This window comes from Typopeltis vanoorti, chromosome 20 (genome assembly GCF_054136105.1).
Source record: "Typopeltis vanoorti isolate ZY-2024b chromosome 20, IOZ_Tvanoo_1.0, whole genome shotgun sequence".
Lineage (NCBI taxonomy): Eukaryota > Metazoa > Arthropoda > Arachnida > Uropygi > Thelyphonidae > Typopeltis > Typopeltis vanoorti.
Window position 1 is genome coordinate 56272280 of NC_143568.1, and position 13509 is coordinate 56285788.

Consider the following 13509-nt stretch of genomic DNA (forward strand, 5'->3'; position numbering starts at 1 on the left):
ATTCTTATAATAAATTTAGTTTAATCCTTTATCCAAGTGTGAGCAAACAAAGTTTGCACCTGAAAGTATCTTCAGGACTGGGGTAAGGTGGTACAACACCAGAGCACTCCTTGCAAAGGTGGAGCAAGCTAACATCCTATCTCAGTATCTCCCATAATGCAAAACACATCTCCTTGCGGATATGTCTAATGTTATGCATTAAGGGAAGGGCCACTACCCAGACTAGTTTCGACATTTATTGAGGTCTCTTCAGCGGGAGCCAGGCCCAAGTGGAGATACCAGGCAGAAGCATTAGCAGGTCATCTCTACCTATAGGAGTTGCCAAATGGTGTGCCACCCTTTTTTAATAAATTACTCTGGATTTAGAGAAAGATGTTGAAAGTTTATTTTTCACTTGGTTAGAGTATAATAAATTTAGTTTAATCCTTTATCCAAGTGTGAGCAAACAAAGTTTGCGCCTGAAAGTATCTTCAGGACTGGGGTAAGGTGGTACAACAGTTGTATATAAACAGTACAACAGTTGTACCACCTTACCCCAGTCCTGAAGATACTTTCAGGTGCAAACTTTGTTTGCTCACACTTGGATAAAGGGTTAAACTAAATGTATTATACTCTAAACAAGTGAAAAATAAACTTTCAGCACTCCATTCTTGTTTTTGCCCTTATGAAGCACATCATACCCTTCCATTCCTGTGACCATCAGGCTATCATCCTCATCCACTCATGCTTCACTTATTTTAACACTCTTTGGGTGAATATACTGTCAGCAAAATAATTTCCTCTCCCCTATTTCTGATACTTCTATGGTCTATTACTAGACCTATCCATTCCAGCTGATGTGATTTTCCCACACTGGCCTATCCCAAAGTTGCTAAGAGTTTGCATAGAGAAAGGGTTGACAGAGAATCATCACTCTGCAAAAGAACACAGTTAAGGGAAGGTCATTTTTGAATATTGTGGTTGAGTTAGACAAGGAGAATGGATATACCAAGTTACTTTTGGACTTTGCTAAAGCTTTTGATAGGATTCAGCATGGAAGGTAGTTGCATACATTGGAAGATATGAGAATTGGATTATAAACAATTAGCATGAATAAGAGGATGGCTGATTGACAGATATGAAAGAGTAATGTACAGGGAGTGTGTCTGTATGATTTAAAGTGACCAGTGGTGGTATCACAGGAATCAGTCCTTGGTCTATTGTTATTCAATCTTTACATTAATGACACACAGCCTTTTGCTGGTGATGCAAAGAAATGCAGGCTAATAAGGAATGTGATTGACATGCAGTGCTTGTGGAATGATATGAATAGGTTGGAACTGTGGACGAAAATTGCTGGAATTTCAATGTTAGTAAATGTAAAATTATGCACTTTGCTGTAATAAAATACCCGATGGTATGTTATATATTGCATTGGTGGGATTATGCTAACAAGCAACCGATCAGGCCATATCTAGGAATTTTAGTAGATACGAAGTTGAAGATCAAGATTCATCAAGAGTTCCACAAGTGAAGTCCTGCATGGCTCAGTAGGATCTATATTTAACCTTTATATCAATGATATTGTCAATGTCAGTGGATTGCAGGGGAATATTCAGTTGTTTGCAGATGATGTGAAGTTAGGAAGGGTTATTAGTGACATGCATATATGGTAGCCTTTCAGGTCAGGAGGTTTTAAGTAAGCTGGACAGATGTTCAAATGAATGCAGGTATTCAGTTTTTCAACTAAATATAAAGTCTTGAAGTTTAAGATGCATACCCTGGTGATGAAACTATACTAAGTTGGGGGAAAAACAAGGAAATAAAGATTAATATCAGGGAACAGGTTTCAAAGGTGGTGAAGATAACCCAGAGAATTACTTCAATACTTGAGGACACTGATTAGCAGAGATAGAAGAGTTGTGATTCCATTGTATAAAGCACTAATCAGGCCACATCTGAACTATTGTGCTCAAATTTGGTTATCAGAATGTGAATGGGATAAATTAACCTTGGATAGTTGTTGAAGGTAGATGACAAAAATGATATCAGTGCTAACATCATTGTGATGACCTGTAATACTTTACTACACCATACTTCAATATATCTATTAATATTCCACTAGGACCAGTTGCCTTTGCATTCTTTGCTGCTTAAATAGCCTGCATTATCTCCTCTAGTGTTGCTTCAAATGCCCTTTTTTTGACAATAGTCTCTTGTCTCCTTGACATTCTGCTCTATCCTCATATAATAAACCTTCATATTATCTCTTAAAATCTTGAAGGGAAATAAGTCCTGTTCAAGATCAGTATTGGGGCTTGACACTGTCACACAAATTTCCAGGCCTTGGCAGAGCAACTATATCCTAGTACATGTTCAACTTCAATGCACTTTCTTTCCCATACTTCTTCTTTAGTCTTAATCACCATTATTTTCGCTTTCCTCTTACTATTGTTGTATTCTCTCTGTCCTGAAAACTTTTACTGCTTAACTATCTCTTATGTGTGCTGTCTTCCTTTCCTATCCTCTCCTTCACTGTTGACTTGCCATTCTATATTTCTTTGCATCTTACCTTTTCTTCCAAGGGCCTCTTGTACCTCATGTACATGTTTCTTTAAATGGTCATACAATTCAGATGCAAATCCTTCTTTGGTTAAGTCTAGTTTCTGCTCCAGATGTTCTCTCTCTCTCTCTACACACACACACACACACACTATTATCTTATAACAATTCTATTTTGTATCTAGGGATCATAATAACTCTACCACCATCATCATGCGAGATATTTTGACTCCCTAGATGTAACAGGACAATCTTGCTTATTACCATATAATGATTTGTTCCACATTCAGCTCCATGGAATACTGTCACATCTTATTGTCTAGCTACCACTAGATCAATTATTGATTTCAGACTGCTATTTGGTTGGGTCTATGTAAACTTTGTGTTGATAGTATCCATTTAGCACCTGACACATTTTCACATGCCTGAATCAATCTACATCCATTGTTATTAACATGGTCTTCTTCATAATCTCCAGCCACTCAATGATTATCAATTTGCCCAGCTTGACTATTAAACTCCCCTAATCAATCATTTCCTTACAATTTTCAAAATATTCTTCCTTTTCATTGAGTGAGGCCCCTTCACATGGAGCATATCCAATAAATAAATAATTCCAATCCATGTACTTCAAGAATTATTTCTTCCCAACTTTTTACTTGGTTCTTCCATCTGCTTTTTATGAAGATAAATACTCTAGGTTTAGTTCTTTTGCTTTTATCCACTCCATATATTATCATCATTCAGGACCTCCATGGAGTCATAAGACTAGTTGTAGGAGGCTCATCCTAGACAGCACCAAGTCTACCATACCATTCTTTAAACTCATTCACCATTCATGCAGTGAACGGTGAATCCTGTCAGGCAATGCATTCCAAGGTACAACCATCCTCCATGCAAAGAAACTATTCCTCACCCTCTTGTTCACTTTTTTGCAGCTTCTAGGGGTAGTCCCCTTGTCCTCGTTCTTCTCTTTGTTTCTACCAAATGAAAGAACTCACCCAGTGTCAACCTGTAATTACTCTCAACAGTTTAAATGTCTCAATCATATCACCTCTCCTTCCATCTACTGAACTTTGTAGTCCACATTCTCTGTCTGTCCTCATAACTAACATTATACAGCCCTGATATGAATTTTGTTATCTGCCTCTGTACTCTTTCCAAGATTATTTATCCAATATTTCAAAACCATTGCCTTTCTTCTTTGTGACTGTTAGGACCATAACAGCTGCTTTTCATTTTTTTTTCCTTCCTGAATTATCTCATGATATTTAGTATTTGAACTTTGTGCATTTCACATTCCAAAAATCTTTTCCATTTCTTGCAAAGTCATTGCCAAAAAGATGCATCAGTATTTCCTTTTTTTTTCTGAGATTCAGAGCAATATTTTTACCCAGACAGAGAGCTGGGCTGTATGGAACTCTCAATGTGTTGGAACATGCTTGATTTCAGAGTTGCCTTCTCTTAGGTATGTTGCCACACAAGGCTAAAGAGTCATACCCATCCTGTCAACAAATTAAATCAGAAAAGAAAGATCCCTAGCTCCTCTTGAATACTCTAACAATATCAGGGTGATAAGAAAACAAGAGTTGATTAAAAGAGACCAAATAGAACAGCTTAAAGAAAGGAGTCTGATTCAAAATAAGTGGAAGAAGAGACCATACTCGGCTAGAGGACCATAGTAGAGCCACTTCCCTTGCAGTCTTCATTGTACTATTATCAAGTTGATAGCACTATGTGCCTGTTGGTCCATTGGTCCTTCTTTGATATATTCAGACCACCCCGCCATCCCTGGGTGTTAATGGGGGGATCCCACTATCCAATATCTAGGAGATGACCCTCTAGTGTTTACAGCCCCTCCCCTCCAAGAGCAAACACTAAATATTTTACCAACTTAATTAGATATCTACAGATACTACTTTTCTTAAATCTGATAATTAGTACTTAAGTAATAGAAAAGATCTGAAAGGTTTCTGAAAATATATAATCCAAAAAAAAAAAGAAATAATACATAAACACTATCTATTTGGCTGCAAAGATCTTTAATAGCTTATCTCTATTAATTCAAAAGGAAACCACCATGAACACATACAAAAATCTGATCAGAGAGTACTTCTAAGAATATTGAAATATTTATTTTTGTTAATAATAAGTTTATAAAATGAGAAATTAACCAATGCAAAATATTATTCACTTATTCCTGCATAGGTTTCTGTGGTTAAGAAGTTCAATATAGTTATTCTGGTTTTGTGACCACATGTTTATTAAAGAAAACTGTTTTTAATACTAAACAAGTACTAAAAACAACACCTGACAAGTATCGTTAGTTGTAAGACTAACATCTTCAGGGATAAAGAGGACTAACAGTTCTCCAGCTAACACGCATTAATGGTTGTATAGATCTGTTATTCAGTTTTTTAACAAACTTTTTTGATGTTCATAATACCAACAAATGAACTTGTTTTTTCGTAATTTCTTATAGTTTGTGCTTTAAAGTTAGTCCTTCTTACCCCTGAAGATGTTAGTCTTATGACTAACGAAACTTGTCAGGTGTTGTTTTTAGTACTTGTTTAGTTTTAAAAACAGTTTTCTTTAATAAGAAATACATGTGCAAAACAGGAATAACTATATTATTCATTTAATTAGTGATTTATATTTTTGTATTATGCATGTGAGTCCCATTATGCATTGTTCTTATCAATATTTTTGTGCACTGTGCTATTATGCTCTGTGTAATCATTAGACATTTTTATCCGAGATGAGCTTATTTTATGCTCTAGGGTTAGACATATGTCATATTTTTGGAAAAATTTTAAATGTAATGTGAAGTAATGAATTTTATTCATATTTTTGTGTTTAAAAAAAATCTAATAAAGATCTAAGTTTTATATAAATTATCAATATCTAATAAATATCTAAAATTATTAAAACCTTTACTTTTATCCAGATATGGTAGCACATGAATTCATTATAGATGTCAGAGATTTCAAGAGAACTGCTAATATTGATGCTATGGATATTGCAAAGAGACTTCAGGATTATGGTAAGGATTACAGATTTATGCTACTGTCATTATTATAGTTCATTATTATTGTCAATATTTATGTTCTTAGGAAGGACCTCCCACGATGAGCTTTTGACTCCATGGAGGCCTGAATAATAATAATAATAATAATAATAATTGTATTTCCATGGTGTAATGAGAATCAAAGCTGAAGTTTCATTACTGATAGTACTAGAAAGTATCTTATACAGCCCCTTAAATTCATCACTGCCTGCACTTTCACTATCCTCTCAGGTGATGCATTCCTTGCACTTCTCCTTGCAGCAAAAAGAAAATAAAAAAAGTAATTATTTGCTTGTACAACTTTCAGAAATGGTCCTTCTCTTTGTTCTACCATTTGAAAAATCTTTTCAGTATCCATCCAGTAATTAGCTCTCAGTATTAAATGCCTTGATCATATCACCTTCACCCTCCCTTTTTATTTTAATACCACTCATGGAAAATTGTAAACATATTGATCAGTTTATACTATGGATGTGGTGATCGTTAGAAAATCTGGGAACCCTGCTCTAGCAACCAAATATGGTACTTTTTTAAAGACCACTTTGGTCTCCTGTAATCAGGGTTGTGGTCTTATACCTGGCAATGTACGAGGGACATCCAGAAAGTAAGTTCTGTTTTTAAATATTTTCACTGCAGCGCTGTGATCGCAATGGTGCACATGCTTGCTAAGTTTGTTGATTCATTAGCAGGGCTTTGGTGCCATTTTCAGGCATTCTTGCAGTGCATATGCTTCTTGGTGTGTGTTTATAATGTCTAAGAAAATCGAATCGCTTGCTGCGTGTGAAATTAGGTCAGTTATCTGTTTCTTGACTGCGAGGAATGTTAAAGCAGCTGAAATTCATTGGCAAATTATTGAGGTTTATGGAGAACACACAATAAGTGATTGAATGGTACGCAGATGGGTAAGACTTTTTAATGAAGGAAGGACAGGTGTGCAAGATGAAGAATGGAGTGGGCAACTATCTTTAGTGACTGACGATTTGGTGCATTCAGTTGAAGAGAAGATTCAACAGAATAGGGGATTCACTATTACGTCACTCTTGCTGCAATTTCTAGAAGTTTCATGTCTTCATGAAATTGTGTCAGAGAAACTGAATTATTGGAAATTGTGTGCATGCTGGGTGCCAAAGCATGCAACTCCTGAATCCAAATGTCCATGGAGTGGAGGCACACCTCATCACCAGTCAAAATGAAATTAAAGACAACGGTTTCCACTCGGAAAATCATGTGCACTGTGTTTCGGGACAGACAAGGAATTTTGCTGGTAGACTTCTTGGGTCAAAGCTCCACAATCAACACAAGTATGTACTGCCAAACCCTTAAGAAACTGCATCGTGCGATCCAAAATAAACGACATAGCATGCTTACCAGGGGTGTTGTTTTGATTCATGATAATGTCTGCCCACACACAGCCGGCATAACACAACTTCTTGCCACCTTCAACTGGGAACAATTCCATCATCCCCCATATAGTCCTGACCTTGCGCCAAGCAACTTTCACATGTTCAAACATCTTAAATCTTTCCTTAGTGGCTGACGGTTTCAAGACCACGATGAGGTCAAAGAAGCAGTCAATACGTGGTTTGCGTCATGGGCTGCAACCTTCTACGATGAAGGTATACAACTCTTGGTGCCCCGTTATGATGAGTGCCTGAACAATGGTGGAAATTATGTAGAAAAGTAGTGAAAGATGTCTACTTTAATTTCCAATAAAGTTTTTTTTGCAATTATATTTTTGTTTCTCTGACAGCCCATCGGAACTTATTTTCTGGATGTCCCTCGTATATCTGTTATATCTGCTATTTTTATTCTTATAAGAATTTTTATTCTTATCCTATGAAATTAGATCTGAGCACAGTAATCACTGAGGGCCTTAAAAATTGCCACTACCATATTATTATATATGCTGGTCAGTGTTCTTCTCAATACTGCAGAAGTTAACTGAGTTGCTTCATTGTTTTGCATTGTGTCTACTGAACTTTATAACTGTCTCTCCAAGATAAGTTGCTTTCTCTAGTTCAGTTTCACCTCATGCAATATGCAGTTCCATATGTGATCCCAACATGTAAAATTTGCACTTAGCATTACTAAACTAGCACTCCACTCTTTTAGCTTGGTAAAATCCTCAAGTTTGTGGACAGATTACATTGCTGGATGTGGACTCAAGTGGACAAAGCAGATGACAGTTGAGCTATTTAATAATCTCATTATTATTGTTCGATCCTTTCTTCCTAGAAAGAAAAGGAGGGATGAAGTATAATAAGTCAATGAATACTGAATATGCTATGTCTGTAAGGCAGTGGGAGACTAGATGGAATTTTGCAACATGCTTTAAGGGAATGTGCTGTGGAACTGACTGTAATGTTAACCTCTCTAAGAAACGTGTTATGGGGAGGGAGGGGGTGCAAGTTCCTGGAGAATGAAAGGAGGGTAAGATGGTTCCATGCATAAGGATGTGTAGAATGGAGGTAACATACAAGATAGGACTAAAAGTTAATCATCAAAAAACCAAAATGACTAATACCACACAGAATCAGTTAACTGATACAAACATGAAAATTGGAAACTTGAAATAGAAAGTAGAATAATGTAAATGTTTAGGTGTAATGATCATACCAACCAAATGAGATGGTACAAGATGAATAAAGAGGTGTAATCAAGCTTTTTATTTTCTCTCTCTCTCTCCCCCATGTGTATTCAGCTCATTGGAAGACTAAAGTATAAATTTATAATCAATAATTTGTCCAATTCTTACCTATGGATATGAAACCTGACTATTTACTGTGAGAGTGGTGAATTTTATCTTAGCTGTTGAAAGCAAAATACTTAAAAATATTTTGACCCAGTGAAGGATGATGGTCTCTGGAGAATCAGATACAACCATGAGTTATATCAACTCTTTAAAGAACCTACAATATCTAGTTTATTCAAGTTCAGAAAATTGCTGTGGGCCAGACATGCTTTTCATATGGAAAATGACTGTATTCTTAAGAAGACTATAGATAGTAACGTTCTGTTAAAAGACCAAGTGGAAAACAAAGGTAGCAATATTGTTGTGCAGTCTCCAAACTTGAGAAGTATGGTTTGGGACAGCCATTGTTGATGTTAACAAATCAGTGGGAGAAACAATGAAGTCCTATTTTTAGTATTACAATTCTTATTTTTGCTTTTAAGATATCAACCACCCCAATCTGAACAATAATGATAGTCTGAAAATCCCAAACATATGGAAGGTATATATTTGACCCACAGAACATTCCTCACTAAGAACAACTATAAACAGGACTGTAGAAAATCCAGTATCTTAAAAGAAAAATAAGAATTGTAATACTAAAAATAGGACATCATTGTTTCTGAAAGAAAACCATCTGGAAGAATGTTTATTCCTGTCATCGTAAATAAAATTTAGCTTGATGTAATTTATAATTTTTTTTTTTTCACTAGAGGTCATGCCAGTAGAATAACATGTGATCAAATCATTGTTTCTTTAGCTTACAGTTAATAATGTAACTCAGCTTGTCTTGTATATTGATATATGCTCCAGATGATGATCTTGATGTGAAGATTGAAACGTCGGGATAATAAAAACACTGTTGTAAATTCCATAAATTTTTAAAATGAATCTCCTCCTGTATATCTCTATTAACTGAATACTCTACATCCTACTTTTCCTATAGTGTTACATGGTGATCAGCATTCATTTTAGGCAAATTATATAGACTATAACCTTGTTAGAAATAATTACTTTAATTTCCTGACATTTCGACCTTCATATTATTATTATTATTACCTGACACCTCCAAGGAGTCCAAAGTCTCGTTGGGTGAGGGAACCTACTCTACAACTCTTCATCACTGCCACTCAATCCACCAACTACAGTGAACCACATCTACTGCCTCCCACCACCACCACCACCACTAGTATTTTCACAATGACAAACATCCATTCCCAAAGTGGGATTCGAATCCACAGCCCTTTGGCTGGAGAGCAGATACACTAAGCACTCGCCCAACCAGGCTGGCGATGATGACCATATTAAGGTCATCATCTGGAGTGTGTATATATATATAAACACACACACACACACACACACACACACACACACACACACACACACACAGAGACAAGCTATATTACATTTCATACAGTATGCCAAAGAGACAATGATTTGATAACCATAATTCTACTAGCCTGAACTCTAGTGAGAAAAAGAAGAAAAAAAAAAAACAGGAAAATAATAATAATAAAGTGTTAGGTTTTAAAATTAGGAAAACAAAGCTAGGATGTATTCATTTTAGACAAATTATCTAGACTACAACCATGTTAGAAATAATTACTTTAATTTCCTGCCATTTTGACCTTCATATTAAGGTCATCATCTGGAGTGGTTGGTTGATTGGTAGAGCCTCTGCTACTAATGGCTCATGCAAAAAGTTAAGCAAGTTTGAGCGCAGTTAGTAGTTGGATGGGATTCAATCATTCAATGCTGTTGGCACACTCTCCCTTAATGAGTCTCTGGACTCCCTGGAGGTGTCACATAATAATAATAATAATACAGAGACAAGCTATATTACATTTCAAACAGTAGGCCAAAGAGACAATAATTTGATCAACTGTTATTCTACTGGCCTGACTTCTAGTGAAAAAACTTCATCACAACTAAAGAAGAGGGCTTTGAAAATCTGCTTCAATGAACAAGCACTTAAAGATAAATTAAGTTATCAGCAATACCTTTCTAAAAAATGGCTACAGCCAATATACTAACAAAATTCTTCACAAGACCTCACTTAAAAACAAAAATAAACTAATTACAATAAAACTATAACCATTCCATACATTAAAGGGATATCAGATAAAATAAACAGAATACTACAGAAATACAACCTCGAAACCTCCTGCAAAATTAAAGAACTTATTCAACTCATCCAAGGAATCACTTCCTCTGCTGGCCCATCTTGGAGTGTATACCATATTCATTGCACCTGTAATTTGCCCTGTATAAGCGAACCAGGATGCACAATTCCTATCCAGAAAAAAAAAAAGAACATAAACGGCACATTAAATTTAATGACTATGGTAAATTCGGCTTTTCTGATCATGCCCTGAATAATATACATAGAATTGACTGAAAAGGCAACTCTTTGATACATCACACCAAAATGTGGTATGAACATAAATTTAAGGAGGCCTGTGAAATTCTTATTAACCACTCTAATCATTAACAATAATGATAGTCTAAAAATCCCAAAAATATTAAAGGCACATTCTACTCACATAACCTTTTTGTCCAAGAGTTAGTTATAAATAGGACTGCAGGTCATCCAGGATCTTAACTCTAATATAACAACTCTCATGTTAAATTAGGACACCACTTTTGCTGCAATAAAACTATTTATATGAATTTGTTCAATGATAATTATGTGATTGTCTGTGAAAATACTAGTAGTGGTGGTAGACAGCAGATGGCACTGGTGTAGATGATGACGGAGAGATGTAGAGCAGGTGCCCTCCCTCGATGAGTCTTAGGACTCCCTGGAGGTGTCGTGTAATAATAATAATAATGTATAAATAGAATATAGGTTTTGAAAATTTATTTATCACTAGGTTAGACTATAATAGATTTAGTTTAATCCTTTATCCCAGTGAGAGCAAACAAAGTTTGCGCCTGAAAATATCTTCAGGACTAAATATAGTGTTGTACTATCTTATCCAGTAAGTAGTGCAACACCAAGGCAACTCGTGGCAAAGGTGGAGCAAGCTACCAGGCACTTCTAACCCAGTATCTCCCATAATGCAAAACACATTTCCTATGTGGATATGTATACTGTTATGCATTAAAGGGATTGGCCATCTACCCAGACTAGTTTCGACCTTTATTGAGGTCTCTTCAGTGGGAGCCAGGCCCAGAGCTGGAGATACCAGGCAACTGGTATCTCCAGCATTATGTTTTGCATTATGGGAGATACTGGGTTAGAAGTGCCTGGTAGCTTGCTCCACCTTTGCCACGAGTTGCCTTGGTGTTGCACTACTTACTGGATAAGATAGTACAACACTATATTTAGTCCTGAAGATATTTTCAGGCGCAAACTTTGTTTGCTCTCACTGGGATAAAGGATTAAACTAAATCTATTATAGTCTAACCTAGTGATAAATAAATTTTCAACATCTTTCTCTAAATCCAGAGTAATTTTTAAAAAAGGTGATAAACCTTTTGGCAACTCCCATAGGCACAGATGACTTGCTACTGCTTCTGCCTGGTATCTCCAGCTCTGGGCCTGGCTCCCACTGAAGAGACCTCAATAAAGGTCGAAACTAGTCTGGGTAGATGGCCAATCCCTTTAATGCATAACAGTATAACAGTATACATATCCACATAGGAAATGTGTTTTGCATTATGGGAGATACTGGGTTAGAAGTGCCTGGTAGCTTGCTCCACCTTTGCCACGAGTTGCCTTGGTGTTGCACTACTTACTGGATAAGATAAGATAGTACAACACTATATTTAGTCCTGAAGATATTTTCAGGCGCAAACTTTGTTTGCTCTCACTGGGATAAAGGATTAAACTATTAAACTAAATCTATTATAGAATATAGGTTTGATCTAGTTTTTTCACTAGAGGTCAGGCCAGTAGAATAACGGTTGATCAAATCATTGTCTCTTTGGCATACTGTTTGAAATGTAAATAAAACTTATCCCTGTATACTCCAGATGATGACCTTAATATGAAGGTCAAAAGGGCAGGAAATTAAAGTAATTATTTCTAACACAGTTGTAGTCTAGATAAGTTCTCTAAAATGAATACATCCTAGCTTTGTTTTCCTAATTTTAAAACCTAACACTTTATTATTATTATTTTCCTAATACTCCATGAAGTCACTTATCTAGGAGGTCCCCAAAACACATTCAAATTCTCTGCAGATAACACACTTTGCAATATTGTACTGGAAACTCCAATCCAGTGCCCATTCACTCAGTATACTCTACTCCTTTTAGGTCTTCCAAACTTTGCATTTGCAAACAGAATATCCCCATTCAAGCCTTTCCCAACATCATTAATGTACAGATTAAACAGCAATAGCCATGAAAGCATACCCTTGATGCATACTATGCATACTTCTACTCACTTTGCTTTTATGGGATGCTCTCCCATACTCAACTTGCTGATACTTATCAGACAGCCAATCTAATCCAGTTGACTAATTTAATATCCAACCCCATTTGTTCTAGTTTAAACTTATATGGCAATCTATCAAAAGCTTTTGTAAAATCTAAATACTACTGTGTATTCATCTTACTTGTCCAATGTACCTGTCACCTAAAACAGAATACTAAAACATGATCTTCCTTTAGCAAATCTGTGCTATCCAACAAAGACAGTACTACCGTTGTCAATCGAATTTGGATCCTGGTTCTCACTAACCTCTTCGACACTTTAATCACAACACTCTGCACACAGATTGTCCTATAAATCAAAGCTTACGTTCTGTCAGCTCCCTTATGAAGCATAACAATCTTGCCTTCCTTCCACTCCTTTGGAACTTGATCTAGTGTAAGAAGTGTGAGACTCATATTAAACAATTATACCAAGGCAAATATCAACTTTCTAGCACATTCCCTCAAAACACATAGTGATATATCACCATGTTTGCTCAATTCGTCATATATCTCTTGTTCACTCAGTCAGTCTCTCCTTCCCTTCCACTGCTCTCAGACTACACATCACATTCACAAGGATGCAATACCATTATGAACTGTTGATTTAATATCTCGACTATATCTTCTACAGCAGTTATTCCTTTTCCATTTTCAATCAGTATCACTCTTCCATAATCTTTCTTTCTTCTGGTGGCTGCATATCGATAGAACTCCCTGTGGTTTGTGGCTTCATTAGTTAATTTCT

At 36.0% G+C, this 13509-nt stretch overlaps 1 protein-coding gene across 1 annotated transcript in view; it reads left to right on the forward strand.

Annotated features, from left to right (window-relative positions):
- LOC150095455 (glycine dehydrogenase (decarboxylating), mitochondrial) overlaps positions 1 to 13509 on the forward strand; it is a 649342-nt gene that overhangs the window by 521286 nt on the left and 114547 nt on the right. Inside the window, exon 21 of the mRNA XM_090410555.1 lies at positions 5489 to 5584. Coding sequence (XP_090266681.1) covers positions 5489 to 5584 — 96 coding nt within the window. The remainder of the gene's footprint in view (positions 1 to 5488; positions 5585 to 13509) is intronic.